The sequence below is a fragment of the Carica papaya genome, chromosome 1, assembly GCF_054855325.1.
Source record: "Carica papaya isolate Zhongbai chromosome 1, ASM5485532v1, whole genome shotgun sequence".
In the NCBI taxonomy this organism is placed as follows: Eukaryota; Viridiplantae; Streptophyta; class Magnoliopsida; order Brassicales; family Caricaceae; genus Carica; species Carica papaya.
Window position 1 is genome coordinate 24229179 of NC_142309.1, and position 16909 is coordinate 24246087.

The following is a 16909-nucleotide window of genomic DNA, read 5'->3' on the forward strand; positions in this document are numbered from 1 at the left end:
CTCTTTAAGTGAAGTACTTCTTTCCAACACCCCTTTAAAAACGCTTCTCCCTCCCACGAAACGCTTGGTAAATAAATAATTAAGATTTTTTATTTTTTTTTCTCCTTACTCACTCCAAACCTTTCTTTTCCCTCTCTGTCATGGAGCGCCTGGGTTCTTCAGATTCTTTGACTGCTCTCATCTCCATCTTTCCACCTAAAGGTACTCCAGTTTTTTTTACCATAAATACATGTGTGCACTATGTGAGCTTGTTCCTGTTTCCAGAGAGGGATAGTCCAGAAGACCCTGATAAAATTGTTTTCGCATAATTTTTTCCTGGGTTCCTTAGATTCTGTTTATCTATTGATTCTTTCTTTCTTTCTTTCTTTTTTTTTTTTTGTAGAAATATGTAAAACTTAGAAGAGATTTCTGCAATCAAACAGAGCCTTAGTTGTTTCCATTTTCTCTTTTCTCTGTTTTTGATGTTAGTACTAATAAGTTGAAGTTTTTCAACTCTGTTCTGTCTGTTAAAATTCAGAGGAGAAGAGTAAACAGAGCAAGCAGGGTTACAGTAGTGAATTCCAGGCAATGTTAGACAGCTTCATTGAAGAAGATTATTTAGAGGAAGTCAGCCATGGCGGCAGCACAGAGAAGAAAAGGCGATTAACTTTGGATCAAGTTAAGGCGCTTGAGAAGAATTTCGAAATGGAAAACAAACTAGAGCCTGAGAGAAAGATGAAGTTAGCAGAAGAATTAGGCCTGCAACCAAGACAGGTAGCCATTTGGTTCCAAAATCGCCGAGCTCGTTGGAAGACGAAGCAATTAGAGAAAGATTATGGACTCCTAAAAGCCAATTATGATGCTCTTAAGAATGATTACAGCAGCCTCGAACAAGAAAAAGAAGCTCTTACTTCAAAGGTTCTGAATTTTGCTGTGAATTTGTGTTTTAGCAAATGGGTTTTAATTTGTTGATTTCCTGTAAAAATGAACATGAATTGAATTGTTTGGTATTGATTTTCTTGTTGGGTGTTTTTGAAAATGGCAGCTAAAAGAGTTGAAAGCTAAGCTCAAGGAAGGGCAAGCAGAGAGCAGTAATTCTTTTCGTCAAGACTGTCAAATTCTTTCAGTTCAGAGTCAAGAAGGCAGTGACTTGTGCAGCAGAGAGATTGTTAAAGAAGAAACAGATAACATCAATGGCGGTTCATCCTCTTTTCATGATTTCAATTGTTCTTCGTCTTCAAATCAATGGAGCGAGCAATTTCATATACAGAATTCAAGAATGGGTTTCGGCCATTCGAGTTCCCAGTTCGTTAAAATCGAAGAACAGAGCTTGTTCCCTGCAGATGAGTCCTGCAATTTCTTCTCTGTTGATCAAGCTCCAACTCTTCAATGGTACTTCGCCGGACACTGAAAGTTAAAAAAAAAAAAAAAAGACATAACTGCTGTCTGTATGTCTACGTGTCTTCAAGGCTGGAAGTGTAAAATAAAAATGGTCGTAAAAGATTTTCTAACTGGGGTGATTTAGTTCTGATACATTTCTGGCAAAAACAAGTTTAAAAGAACTGTTGTTGTAAAAAGTACAACAACAAATTATTAAATTAATTTCTATAATTTAGTATTTAATTTGCTTTTTTATTATGATATTTTTTTATTTAATTTAAATTAATTAATTAATTAAAATAATTAGAAAAAAAAAAAGTTAAAATAATTTGATGCTGGAAAATTACCTAAGAAATCAAGTTATATGAAAAAAATATATTTGAAAATTTGTGTTTAAATTCAAGTAGTTGTTTGATAGGAATGTTAAGAAATCGAATTATTAAATTAATTTTTAAAGTTTGACATTATTAGTTCTTAATATTTTTTTTATTACAATTTAATATCTGACATTTTATTTATCTTAAATTATTATTATTAATTTTTATTTTTCTAATAAACAATATTAAAATAGTCAAGTAAATAATAAATTTTACTAATATTATTATTATATTAATTTAATTAATTAATTAGAGTTATTTTTTTAATTTATTTTTTAAAATATTAAAACATAATCTAATTATTTAAATTTGTTTATTAAAAAAAATAAAACTGACCGTTTGAAATATATATATAAAAAAAAACATTAAAAATCAAATTATAATAAGAAAATATTAAGAATAAAATTATAAATTAATTTTCTAATTTATCATTTCCATTAATATATTAATGGGGAAAAATTGATCTAAATAATAAAATCAAAACATATTAAAAGCATTAGTTGTGTTGAATCAACATAAAGCTAAACATGTTTTATTTTTTGTTCTTTCTTTTTAGGGTTAAAAAAAAAAATTAAAAAAAGCTAAATATGTTAAGCTGCTTTCAATGGTGTATACTTTTCCATTAGGTGTGTTGACTTCTTCTCATAAGCTGGAAAAATGTAAAATAGCTGGTTTCCAGTGAATAAAGTAGGACTTGAATTTTCTCCTTATAACAAAGGTAAAATTGTTTGGCCCCACTTCCAAATTTTTTTTTTCTCTTTTAATTCACTCCTCGAGTCTCCTAAAACAAAGGCAAAAAGCCAAACACACCCTTTGGCCCATCAGTGTGTTTCTTTTATATTTTTTTTCCCTTAGTGGTTGGTGAAAAGTAGATCTCCCAACTCATGGCAGCCTCAATTCACTAAGTTTATGTTACAACATTCAAATCATTTTTCTCTCTTATTAGTAAATTAATCAATGACTTGTCCCAATTTATTCTTTGTGGGCAAAGGTGAATTCTCATTCTCTCTTGAAATTCGAATCCGTAGTAAACACATTTGAGAGACAAAACTCTCTTGTTTGTGTTTGAATTTAAAAAGAAGAACTGAAACAAACCGTTAACATGGACTTATCAAATTGAGTAGCCAGCTTATTTAAATCCCTGTCACTTGAATCCAAACACAACCTTCTGATCGTTGATGTATAATGTCGGATTTTCAACTGGATTGATGGGCGATTAAAGAAATTAGCAACAGAAGATTTGTGAAGCTGAAGAATACAGAAGTCGTTTTCCAGCTAGAGAAAAAAGACAGACCCTGCTTAATTTCTTAGCTTTTCAGAGTTGGGACCCGGCCGTCATCCATGTTTGACTCTAAATATGGCTCCAGGGAATCTAGGTTTCCAGCTTTCTAACTTTTGCTTCCAGCTTTTCCATGGCGATCCCAGGAAGCTAACAAATTCTTTCACTTCAATTCCTTTTTTTTTTGGGGTAAATTTTCTACTGCAAAGCACTGAATCTCCCTCTACAACCCAATTCTTCCAACTACAACCGATTTTCCAAATTAATTTCATTGATCTGTTTGAACAGATTTTTTCAGTTTCATAATAATAGGCATGGCAATTTGTAGCTGTATTAATTGATTTAAAAAAGTTAATCCAACTATTCTATTTCGCAACATTACATTATCTATCTATATATATATATATATATATATATATATTCGTAACATTACATTGTAATATATTTATATATATGTAAAAACCTTAATATTTTATATAATTTCAAAAACACTCTAAAAAGTTCAAATTTCAACTAAACCAAAAACTTTTAATTAAAAACCAAATACCAAACTATGGATGGTTCTATTTAGTTGAACCGAAACTATATATATATATATATATATAAATGCATGTATTTACAATAAACGTTGTCTCAAATCAAGGCTTTTTGTATGGATGTAGTTCGCTACAAAACGTCAAAAGAAGTTATTGGGCCAATTGACTATATATATATATACACACACGAACAAAATGATTTGTATATTTATATCTAAAGACTCAAGGCCCATTACTACATGCCCAACTAAAAATTTCCTCTGACCGGCCGGCCCAGCTTCCGCTCCATTTTCTTTTTCCTCTTTATTTCTCAGTTATCGTCTGTTTGAATTAGTTCTTTGAGATATTTCAAGAAATCTACTGGGTGCCAAAGCTATTGGATATACCAATAATATAGTTGATTACTTGTCAAGATTTATATGTTCTACTTAAAAGTTATAAGTCTAAATTTTATCAAATATATAAAATTTACAATTCAATGAATATATTATGAGTTAATAATGATCGATTTATAATATTCGAATTTAATATAATTAAAAATTTAAATTTACTGATGTATCAGTGACTACAATAAACTCTTTGACAGTTAGTTTTCTTTGATTGAACCAATAAAAATTCAATTCAAATTTTTCTATCTCTAGAAAAAAATATTGAATATTGATTCACAATCAATATTAAGTAGTAATCTTATATAATACTCGAAATTAATTTTAATATATTTAAAATGTATAAAATATAATTTTTAAATTTTTAAATTTGTATTTAATATAAAAGTGAAGAAAAATAGTGGATGATGAAATTAAAAATAATTTTTAAAAAAATAGATGAAAATTTGGGTTCTGAATATATTTTGGAAAGAAAAATAAGAAATTAGGAGGTCAAAACATAATTTAAAAAAAAATGGGCTACATAAGACTGCCCAGTCAGCAGCTCCGACGAATCGGAGCCCGTCGCATGGCAAGGAACTCTGGCACGGTGCCACGCTGACAATCTGCGTACCCGCAACCGGACGGTCCAGATCCGTTTTCTCTTTAAACGCGATTATACGGTCCGGATCAAATCGCGATGAACGGTTCAGATTCATTTCTTATTTAAACGCAATCGAATGGTTCAGATCAAATGTGATAGACGGTCCAGATTAAAATGAGACATATATAAATACCTCATTTTATACCAAAACCTAACCATAGCTTCCAGAGAAGAATAACTAATCGTTGGGAAGGGAGCCGACCGCTGCCCCCCGTCGTGCCGGAGCCACCTCCAACTGCCAAAAAAGGTAAAAAAAAATTTGTTTGCTCGAAATTCAATTTTGAACACCCACGTAGCCAAATTGGAGTAAAAGAACTGGCGGATAAGCCGAAAACTACGGGTAAAGCTCGGGGCACCGCCGCGTGAAAAATTAAAAACTGTCTTCGATGAGCCCCTTTCTGATTCCCGTTTCGTGCAATTTATTCACCATTATATTCACCATTTTGTTTTTCACATGTTGACCGAAGAATCGTGAAGGTGAACCGGCGGAGTCACCGCACCAGAAAACTCCGCTGCTAGTAAGTTTCTATTTTTTTACTTTTTTTCAGCCTACCGAAGTCCCTTAATGTGCTTTTTCCGCATTGATGAATACAAAATCGACCGAAAACAACTAGTCTGAGGTAAACTACCGTCGCTGAAGCATGGCAGCACCACCATGTCGGAATATCGAAATTGGCTAAAAATAGTTTATAACATCGATTTTGAATTTTTGGAGTATTTTTAGGTACTCGTAGCGTAGTTTAATCTTTAAAAAAAATTAGTAAACTCGGGAACTGCCAGTAGGCGTAGCTAAAAGTTTAGCATTCAGACACCGATTCGGGTAAGAATTCCTCGTCCTATTCTCTATTATGGAATTGAATTTTAATTATAAATAATGTAGTATTTTGTACAATTTTAAAAATCTCGATAATTAATCACAAGTTATTAATGGAGTCAGAATCGGTTATTATTCACTTTTTATCCTGTTTGATTGATTTTACAGTTTTTAATGCATGATAATACGCCGAAGTTTATAAGATGATTTAGTTGTGTTTCCTTAATGCATGTATTGCTTATTTTGCGTGATTTATAATTAAATTATGAAACTGAAAATTAAATGTAAACGAAAAATTGTTTAATTAAGTGAGTGAATGAATGGTAGTCTTACTGGATATTATGGAAGATGGTGGACGAATTGTGTACATAGGGAATTCCATCGTGAACGTTAACTCATACTAGACGGGATATGAAGGATTAGTACTTTGGTACTCATACCAAATGGGTATGGAGAGGACTCGTTTCACTCTCATACCGGACATAATATTGATGGATGGTATTTTTGGTGCTCATACTGGACGGGGTATTGGAATTGTTGGTTAATTGAAAATATTGAATAAGGGTTCACGCGTAGTGGGGATATGTTCCTATGAACCCTCGTGGATATTAGTAGGCAGATAAAAAAGAAAGGTTGTTGTTCTGATTAATTATACATGAGATTATGAGATTATTTGTGTCATTGACTCTATAAGTCAGTTTTGGAAACTTCGATACGTTAAGTATACAATAAATAATTTTACTTATGATAAATGAATTTACTTAAAATAAGAGTTCTATTAGTTGTTTGTAATTTTTACCAACATTTATTTCTGTATTGGTGAGTAGTGTGATATTCTTGCTGGGCTAGTATAACTCACTATTTCATTAACTATTTCAGATAAAGATGACCAGAATCTAGATCACGATTCACAAGAGTGTTGCAAATAAAATGTTCAGTTTGTTTACTTTTGATTTATTTATTTTATTATTAGTTATTTTTTAAAAAATATTATTCCCATCATTTTTTAAGTATTCTGAATTATTGTGTAAAAAATGTAAATTCGAACGCTATTATTTTACTTTCATACTTAATTTATAATTTACTTACTTTCAAATTTTAAGCCGTTATATCTTAATCTTCCGTACTGAAATTCTGTGAAATAAATCCTTTGATAGAATTAGAAGATTTTGAAAATATTCCAAGTTATTATCTTATTACACTTGACAATGAAGATCTAAAATTAGGAATTAACAATTTTGAATTATGTTTATATCCTGGTGATTACGACCGCTCTAAGAACAAGGGACATTGATTATGCTAGGGCATGTGACGATATATATATATATATATATGGGTGTCTCTGTGTGTGTATATATAACAGAAGGGCAGCTGGAAAAGGAATCAATCCATTGTAGAGTGCGAAAGACAATTGGATTTCCGCATGCTAATAAAGTCCGCTGCTCTTTCCACCAACCTTGTGTGTGTGTGTTTTTTTTTTTAAAAAAAGATTTTTAACCCATGTAAAAGACTCTACATTAAAAGATTAATTTTATAAATTATTTATATTAATTTATAGTACATTCAGAAAATAATTAATTTCTTATTTTAATACAATTCAAAATTATGTTGTGATATGGCCTTTGATGTAATCGATTATTCTGTAATTATTATATCCCAATTCCCAACTAACTTTCCTTATATTATTATATCAACCTTTTTGCTACCCACCTACAAATAAATAAAGAAAATATTTAATCAATTTTTACACAATAAGAAAAGTATACATCATGGGCTTGCATTCCTCTCCCACAAATTGGTACCTGGGAAATTAAAGATAAAAATTGATTTTTAGTGATAAATTATATATACAAATTATTATCAATTTTTATACATCAAATAATTAAGATTTAAAAATTAAGAAAATAGACAAATTTAGTCTTTGTTAATAAAAACTACCAAAATAATCCTCTTTATAACTCTTTTTTTTTTTGCTTTAATTTGCATGTTAAAAGTTATGGGGGGAGTTCTTACTTCTCGTGTCTATAAAATGGGAATATTGGCTAAAACGACGTCATTTTAAGCGGGCGTTGTTGACCAACGGTATCATTTGGTCAATCGCTTTTCCATGTCGTGATCAAATGGTTTAATTCTTCCATGTCGTAATACGTTAAAATATTTTTCCAGTGCTCAAGTTTTTCTCGTACTGTGGGCTAGCTAATGGTGGAATCCGAGCATTAAACAAAATTTGAAAAAGCAAAATCAGAATATAATAATCAATTTGTATATTCACTTACTAAGATTTTTTTTTAAAAAAAGCGTAATTAATTTGTTAAACATGAATAAACATAATTAAAATACTTTCTTCTAACCTAATTGTATTTACAGTCACATATATAAAATGAAAAATAAATTATTAAGTTTTAAAAACTGAATCGATATTAATTATATTCAGATATAATTTTTTTTTTTGTTGAACTTTTTTTAACGCACTTTTTTTGGTATAGAATTATGATTTATTAATTAATATAACACGTTCAGCTTTCCCAACTCCCGAAAAACGGTGCCGTTTTCCACATTTTTTTTCAATCTTTTGATTCTTTCCACGGCATGCTACTTTGTATAAAACGTCAGCGAAAGAAACCCGCGATTTTCTACGCCGCCTTCTCAAAACTTTCGTCTCCACTGATCATCTACACTTGTTCTACACTCAAAACCATCACAACCACCGACTCTCATTCATCAAAGCGGGCCCATCGAATCCCTCGTTCCATCCTCACCGTCCATCTTAACCCAAGCATTAATTAATTAACACTTTCCCAATCTCTCTTTATACCAGATAGTCTCTCTCTGACAACGCAACCCGTCAAAAAAGTTATTTTAAAGAAAAACCAGAGAAACCTCCCATGAACGATCATGGAAATGCACCATCACCACTCACATCTATAAACCATTAAACCACCACTCCCTTCTTTATATTTGTAAGTAGACACATTTTGCACATCAGCCTCAACAGACCCAATACATAGAAAGTAGCGTATAGCAGCCGAGATCATAAAAAATGGTGAATCTAATAAGGAGATCGTTAAAGAATATTGTCATCGGCGGCGGCGCCGGAAGAGGTTCAAAGTCCGACTCCCGTAATTGCAGGAAGCACCCAAAACACCAGCAATCTCCGGGCGTTTGCTCGCTTTGTTTAAGTGAAAAGCTCTCTCAGCTGTCGGCGCCCACTTCTAGCTCGCGCAGCACCATTAATACATCAAACTCTTCTTGCTCGTCTTCTTCTTCTCTGTCGTCATATTACTCCTCGGCCTCTTCTGCAACTTCTTGTTCTTCTCCGAAGCATTCTGGTTATGGTGTTTTCAGGACGAACCCGACAAAGGGTTCTTTGTCTTTCTTGTTAATTAGCGGCAAGCAAGGGCTGAAGAAGAGCAGATCTATAGCTTTTGTGCCGAGAAATATGAAAGTCAAGGGTGGAGTCAACGGCCGTGGCGAGGAGAAGAAAGGAGGGCTCTTGTCAAAGTTGCTTAGTCGGAGAAGACGGAAGAACAGATCATCAACAATAAAGAGCCGGTAGCAGCTTGGTGCAATATTTACGCGAGAGATTATTTCTCATATATATATGTGTGTGTGTGTGTGTGTGTAGCTAGATTTAAAGATCATTTTAGGTATAGCTTCTTGATTAATCGTTAGTTGTCTGTTGATTGAATTCTTTTTTCGTTGCATGTGATATAGACCACCTTAGTTACATGCATGTTTCCATAGAATACAAAAGAGAAAGAATATACTACAGGCAATCAGAAACTGAAAGACAGATTATACATACGTCTAATGTATTTGATCACATGTATACGCTCATTTCATATATGTATTACCGGGGATTCTTGTGGTGTTGATGGGAATTATTGAGCCAAAGTTGTTAATGTGCCACAGGATTGATGTTTTGAGTGTGGTATGTATGATTATGTATCTGTGTATGTATACATATACTTTCCATAATCGTTATACATATAGGAACTGTGCTAATTATGCGTCTAATATTAGTATAAAAATGGAAGGATTATAGATTTGATGGAGGATGGAGGAGGGCGCCATGGGAAGAAGTTGACTTTGTCAGCGTACGGTTGATGAGACAAAAGTTTCCAGCAAGGAAACATTCTGGCACTTTAACTAGATCAACATCCAAGAAATTTCTTTTTAAACAAAAAAAAAATTCAAATTCAAATTTTGTGACTGATCAAAAATTTTAAGTCTTTATCAGCTACTTTGAAAAACTTGCATAAATTTACGTGACTACCACTCAAATGGCCCACCCTCCCAATTCTTGGCAACTTCCCATTTGATTTGCAGTGGCCTTGGAAATAAAAAAACAGTGTTAAAGCTGGCATGCCACGTACCCACACCAACCAGTGTTTTTCTTTTATTTTTTAATACAACCCCGAATTCCACCTGGCATATTCTTAATTTCAATATTATTATTTTAAATTTAAAATATATAAAAAAAAAAAAAAAGAAGAAGAAGACTTCAATAAACTTTAATTTTTATATTCTTTTATTAATCTTGGCTGTAATATTTATACGAAGGTTTTCTTTTTCTCTATCAGAGAATGTGTATGTGTATATCTTAGTCATAATATAAATAATTTTTAAATAAAAAGCATATACACAAAGCATTATGCAACCAGTAATTAATTAATGCATTCGGATGATCAAGTCAAACGCACAGCATCATGCATTTGCCTTTTTAATTGTAGTTAAGTTAATCTCATCCAGATCAATTAAGTTTGAAAATTCTACCTGCGTATATATATTTCCTTTGTTATTTTGGTTGATTACGTCTCTTTATTAACTTTAGCTTACTTGTAAAAACGTCTATTTAAGAGAGCTAATTTTTTATGAGATGGGAAGTTAATAATTTATTGTTTTTTATTTTTTATTTAATTATATGAATAAAAATATTACAATTTAAATCTCAAATCGTAAAAAAAAAAAAAATTAAATAATTTGAATTCAACATTAAATTGATTTCAAATTCAAATTTTTTTCATTTTATTATTAGTTTATTAATATATATTCTTATTCTATAAAATTAAAAGTTAAAACAAATTGATGTACAGATTAAGAAAAGTAAGTCGTGCGTCACGGAATGTTAATTATGCTCTGTGAATCAATTTGTATAGATAGGCCCAGTTTTTATATGCACAATGAAGTAATTTGTGTGTTAATTATATATGCCAACAAAAATACTAAAAGCATATTACGTAAAAAGAAGCCATTAGACCCAGAATGAGATGGTGCTAAAATGTGGCAAAACGGGCCCGTTTTTGTTGCCCAGACTAATTTTATATGGATTCATTGCGGCGTTTATTGGGCCTGATACTTTTTTTTTTAATAATAATAATAATAACAGAACTACCCAACCCAAATTGACGAATTTATAAGTGTTTTTCTTAATAATTTATTTTATATTTTATTTTTAGAGAAAAATGTTACATCATGTTTTTTTTTTTTTTATCCCTTTTTGATTATCCGAGTTGAGAAAATTTAGTTGCTGTATATTATTTTTTTCACTTAAATATATTATGACACATTATGATAGAACTCAACCTGATAACAATAATCTTATTATCATCTTAATAAATAAAATGTTTTGTCATGTTAAATATAAGTCAATTACCAACAATTTATAGTATATTATTTTTAAAAAATAATTAAATAAATATAATGTCCGAGCTCGAAATTTAATATGGAATCAATTTTCGTGTGATAAAAATAATTAATAATTTTATTTTTATTTTATTTTATTAAATTATTTGAGAAAAAAAATATATTATGAACGTAATTGAAAGCAATTTTAGAAGAAAAAAAAAAGATGAAAATTTGAGTTCATGAGTATTTTTGAAAAAAAAAATTAGAAATAGGAAATCAAAATGTAAAAAGAGAAAATTCGGCCACGTAGCATGACTCAATCAGCAGCTCCGGCGAACCGGAGCACGCTGCGTGTCAAAACATGTTGATGTCGGTGACACACGAGAGGCCATGCGAGCGATCCACATGCCCAGCGATCCGACGACTCAGGTTCAATCCCACGCACGTGAACGACTCATATTTATTTTCTCCTTAAGTGCAATCGGATGGACGAGATCAATCGTGATGAACGGTCTAGATTTGTCCATGTAATCGGCCTGAATAAAAAAAGATCGAACGACTCTCCTCGCTCCACGTCGACGCGAATGGATGACTTAGATTGATGCGAGATGAATATATAAACATCGCATCGCAGGAGAACCCTAACCCTGGTCGCCATGTCCTCGCCGGAGAAGAAGGACCAGTCACTAGAGAAGGAGACCGACCCCCAGCCACCGTCGATTGTAAAAAAGGATAAAATTCTTTCATACCCACTCGGAATTTGATTTTGACTCTCTCTATGGCTATATTGAAACAAAAGGAGCGGCGAGTAAGCCGAAAACCGTGGGCAAAGCCCGACGGAGCTGCCGCGGCCAAAACCCAAAACTCTATTCGATGAGCCCCTTCATGTTTTTCGTTTTACGTGGCCATTGTGTTTACCGTCATTTTTTGTGCAGGTTAACCTGAAAAGAAACCCTAGCCGTGAAGGAGAACTGGCGGAGTCGTCGCACCCAAAGACCCCTCTCCAAGGCATCCTAATGTGTTTTTCCGCAAGGGTACGTATAAAACCAACCAAAATTAGTCAAAATCAACCAAAACCGGCCAGCCGAGACGAACTACAACTATGGGCGGCGGAGCCCGTGCTAGAACACGGCGTCGCCACCGTGTTGGAATCCTAAAATTGGCCGGAAAAGTTTTTCAACACTGATTTAAGATTTTTGGGGTATTTTTTAGTTGCATGACGAGTATTTTGAATTCTTGTAAAAAAATCAGGAAACTCGAGACCCATTAGGAGGCGTAATAGACAACGTGATGTCTCAAAATACCGATTAAGTTAATGATCCCTTACTCTATTTACTGTTATGGTAAATTAAGACTTAATAATTGATAATTGTGTGTTTTATAAAAATTAAAAGAAACCTAATAATAATTACAAGTCACTAGTGGAGACCAAAAACTGATCAGTGTACGATTGCCCTAAGCTCGTCTATGTAGTTATTTATTTTCTTGTACTGCTTAAATTACTTATTGTTCTACCGTATGATTTAAATTATCATATTTATTTACTTTTTCGTTATTGATTCCCCGATTGAAATTCTTATTTGATTGACTGACTTGAAAATAAAGATCCTGAATAGGTTTATTAGTTACTAAGGTATGAAGTTGCATTGTTTGCATAACTGTCGTTTAATTAATTTATAAATATGATAAGATGTTGGTATGCACTTACTGTTTGTTTGTTGATGGAGATCTTTATGTGAAAAGCTTACTGAGTATCTTGGGAAGGGGCGGACAAACTCGGTACATAGAGAACTTTATCATGAACGTTACGTCAGTCAAATGAGGCTGAAAAGTCCCATATCTGAAGGGTTTGGGAGATATGATTCAACCTCATAGAGGACGAGGTATCGAGGCGATGAAATATTTGGCGCCCATTATCGGAGGGGGGGTATGGGAACAACTAGTTAATTGATAATTTGAATATTCATTTCGCACGTTGGAGAACATCCCTATGGACCTCTAGGGGTACCAGTAAGCAAGGAAGAAAGGAAAATTATCGTTTCTTGTTCACTTGTGCATGAAGTTGAAAAATTGTATGGATATTGGTCTTCATCGATTGATTTCTGAAAAACTCATAACGGTAAGTATGGAATAAACGATTTTCTTGAATTTACTTAAATTAAGGGTTCTATTAGTTGTTTTGTGATTTTTATAAACCTTTATTTTTCGTATCAGTGATTAGCGTGATATTTTTATTGTGTAGTTCACAATTCTATTAATCATTTCAGATCAAGAGAATCAGGATCCAGATCCCGATCCCGATCAGAAAGAAGGCTGCGAGTAGTTTACCTATCAGATCCCCTAAAGATCTAGTGGAGGTTAACTACTAAGACATTTATCTATTCATTTTAAATTATTTCTTTCTTTCTTTTTACGAGCCACTGTAGAATGGACATTTCCGTAATCTTATTGGACAATTTAATTTATTGTGTAAGCAATGTAAATCATAACATTATTATTCGGTTCTGCATTTAAATTATAAATTCACTCTATTTGAGTTCCGGACATTTATAATAATTATGTTGATAATTTTTTTTTTTAAAAAAATTTATGTAACGACCCCGAAAATATCCAAAGAAAATAAATGATAATTAAAATGTGGAAGCGAAATAAATGTTCAAAGTTTATATTTTTTATACAATAACTTAAAGTACCAATTAATGTTGTAGAATTCACCATCTTGAAAGAAATATAAAGAAATAATGAAATGAACGGAAAATAAAGAAAACTAGCATTCTAGTTGCAACCCTCTTGCAGATCCGGCTCTGGATCCTGATTCTCTTGATCTGAAATAGTTAAATAAGGGATGAGCTATACTAGCCAGTAAGAATATCACACTATATTACCGACACAAAAATGAAAGTTGGTAGAAAAAAATAAAAAACAACTAATAAAGTACTAAATTAAGCAAATTCATTTATCAATAATAAAACCATTTACCGTCCACTTATCATTGTGAGATTTATAGAAAACAACATATAGAAACAATAACATTACATATATCATGATTCCGTATATAATTGACAATATAGCACGTATTATATTTTCATATTCAATACTCTGTCTGGTATGAGAGTGAGGTGGGTCGTCCCTATACCCCGTCCGGTATGAGCGCCAAGTTACAAAGTCTCCATACCTCGGTTAGTATGAGACACGTTCACAGTAGGGTTCTCTGTGTACCCAGTCCATCCACCATATTCCAGAATGTCCAGTAAGGCTGCTGTTTCATCCAGTCACTTAATCACACAAGTTTTCCGTATACCTTTAACCTCAAAATTTTCAATTCAACCGCAAATACATAAAACAACAATACATGCATTTAAAACTATAAAATAAATCAATAAGGTACTATAATACATTTAAACTGTAAAAACAATCAACAGAGAATAGTTTCTGATTCTGCCTCCATTAGCAATCTGTAATTAATCATAAACATTTTTTAAATTATACAAAATACCGTATTTATTGTTAATTAGACTTCAATTTTATAACAGAGAATAGGGTGAGAGATTATTACTCAATTTGATGCTCGAAAGGCTAAATCGTTGACTGCACCCATTGGCAGTCACTAGATTCCCTAAATTTTTATTTGAGAATCAAAACGTACTATAAGTACCTGCAAATATCTCAAATAAACCCTAAATCAGTATCAGGGCCCATTTTGGCTAATTTCAAAATTCTGGCACGACAGCTCTGCCATGCTCCGACGGCGGTCCGCCTCGAGTTGGCTATTTTCAGTCTTTTTTGGCCGATTTCACATTAATCCCTGCGAGAAAACATTTTAAGGGGACTCGGTTGGCCAAAAAAATACAAAAAAATTGAAACTCACCGGTGGTGGGGCTCTCCGGTGCGGCAGCTCCTTCGACTCACGTTGTGGTTAGGTGTTTTGCTCCGGTCAACTTGTAGAGAATGAAACGTTGATCACAACGGTGAAAAAATTACGCAAAACAAAAATCAGAAAGGGCCTCATCGGAGGCGTTTTGTAGAATTTTTTGCGGCGGTGCTACCGGGCTTTGCCTGCGTTTTCCGGCCAATCGACTAATCCTTTTGTTTCGATTTGGCGGTGGGTGTGTTTATAATTGAATTCAGAGCAAAGAAATTTTTTTTTACCTCTTTTGGCGGTCGGAAATGGCTCTAGTGCGGCGGCGGGTGGCGGCGATTGGGTCTTCTTTTCCGACGAGGTAGTCTGGCAGCTAGGATTAAGGTTTGGTGTGGATGGAGGTTATGTATATACATTCGTTTTTTATATGAGCTGTCCATTGTGTTTGATTTGAACCATCCGATCGCAATTAAATAGGGGGTGAATTTGAGCTGTTCATCGCGATCTAATCTGAACCATTTATCACGATCTTATCTGGACCGTCCGATCACGTTCAAATCTGACCTTCTGATCGTGTTTGGGGATTGAATGCATATGGGTCATTCGTGCGCGCGGGAACGCATCTGAGCCGTTCAATTGCGGGCACACCGATCGCCCGCGTGGCATTGCGTCAGCGTCTGCTGCCAAGCGGTGCGTTTTGGTTTGTCGGGGTTGTTGATCGAACATCCTAAATGGTGAAACTTCTTTAAATTGTATTTTAATTTCCGGTTTTCGATTTTTTTTTTAAGTACCTCCAGAATCCAAAATTTCACCCATTTTTTAAAAAATTATTTTCAATTTAATCATTCATCAATTTTACTTTATTTTTATTCTAAATTAAAATTAAAAAATTAAGAAATTATATTTATAGATAAATTTTAAACTACATTAAAAATTAATTTAGGATATCATATTTTAATTAAAATATACAATTCTATCTAATTATTTTATAATTTAAGAGAATTTTATTCTAATATACAGTTCTATCTAATTATTTTAATGTTTGAAGGAAAAACAAAGCCAATTGGGGGCCATTAAAGAATGTGGCGAGAGTAGAAATTGACGTTGACCTCTGCTTGATAAGCGACTTGAAGAGTGATTGATTTCCAACTCTCCTATTTAAAGTAACAAGTTTAATTTTTAATTGATAAATTAAAAAAAAAAATAAATTCCGTCAATTAACTACTAAATTTTTAAAAAAAAAACATTATTCATTATATAATTGTATTTTCATTTAAAAACTTAATAAATTTGTCAAAATTTAAATCGTTTTAATAACTGCAATTTCATTAATATATAAATAAATTAAATTATTAATTCTATTAAATAAAAAATTACGAATTAATGAATATTAACATATAATATATTTATAAAATAATAAATTTTATCAACTAATTATTAATTGACTTGTTGACGTCATTTTCCGACAAACAATTACACTACCAGAAAATCTTGCTCCATTTCTAACGATATTGTTGAAGGCTATGGATACCTGCCAGTCGAAACCAACAAATTTCGTGTTGTTTAATATAGCTTTCTTCTTTTCTCTATGTGTACACACACACACACACACCCCACAAAAGATACAACGAAATTGCTATGTTTGTTACGTTTAATTTTAATTTTTAGATTCATATATATATATTTATTTACAATAATGTATAAATTTTGTATATTTATGGAATAATTTAAATTAACGAAAATAATTTTATAGAATATATTAAAAATAATATTTAAACTTTGTAAAATTTATCAATATTTTCATTATTATTTTTAATTATTACTTAAATTATACGCTTAAATATTAATTAGAAAATAAAAACTATAAAATTTTACCAGAAAATGTTATTTAAAAGCATTTTCGTAACACACGCGATGATTAATGATGTCTTATCTCCACCGTCCGATTCACCCTCTCATTTCCTTGTTTTGGCTGGCAACTGTTTCCCTTGATAGGAGGAAGGATGAGAGGAGAAGATTGAGAAAGAC

At 32.2% G+C, this 16909-nt stretch overlaps 1 protein-coding gene across 2 annotated transcripts; it reads left to right on the forward strand.

The window, feature by feature from the left end:
• LOC110816690 (homeobox-leucine zipper protein ATHB-16-like) lies at nucleotides 1-1602 on the forward strand. 2 transcript variants are annotated; one of them, XM_088221653.1, is made up of 4 exons: nucleotides 1-201; nucleotides 518-897; nucleotides 1025-1091; nucleotides 1122-1602. In XM_088221653.1, the coding sequence occupies exons 1-4, from the start codon at nucleotides 141-143 to the stop codon at nucleotides 1388-1390; spliced, it is 777 nt and encodes a 258-aa protein (XP_088077779.1). In that variant the 5' UTR covers nucleotides 1-140; the 3' UTR covers nucleotides 1391-1602. The 2 variants fall into 2 exon arrangements, with proteins under 2 accessions (XP_088077779.1, XP_021900675.1); XM_022044983.2 differs by having other exon boundaries at nucleotides 4-201; nucleotides 1025-1602.
• Nucleotides 1603-16909: the final 15307 nt, after the last annotated feature.

Bases quoted from the DNA above. Each gene is read 5' to 3' on its own strand.
- LOC110816690 (XM_022044983.2), top strand. From the start codon at position 141: ATGGAGCGCCTGGGTTCTTCAGATTCTTTGACTGCTCTCATCTCCATC. The intron at 202-517 runs GTACTCCAGTTT...GTTAAAATTCAG, and splicing joins CTCCATCTTTCCACCTAAAG to AGGAGAAGAGTAAACAGAGC. The intron at 898-1,024 runs GTTCTGAATTTT...TGAAAATGGCAG, and splicing joins AAGAAGCTCTTACTTCAAAG to CTAAAAGAGTTGAAAGCTAA.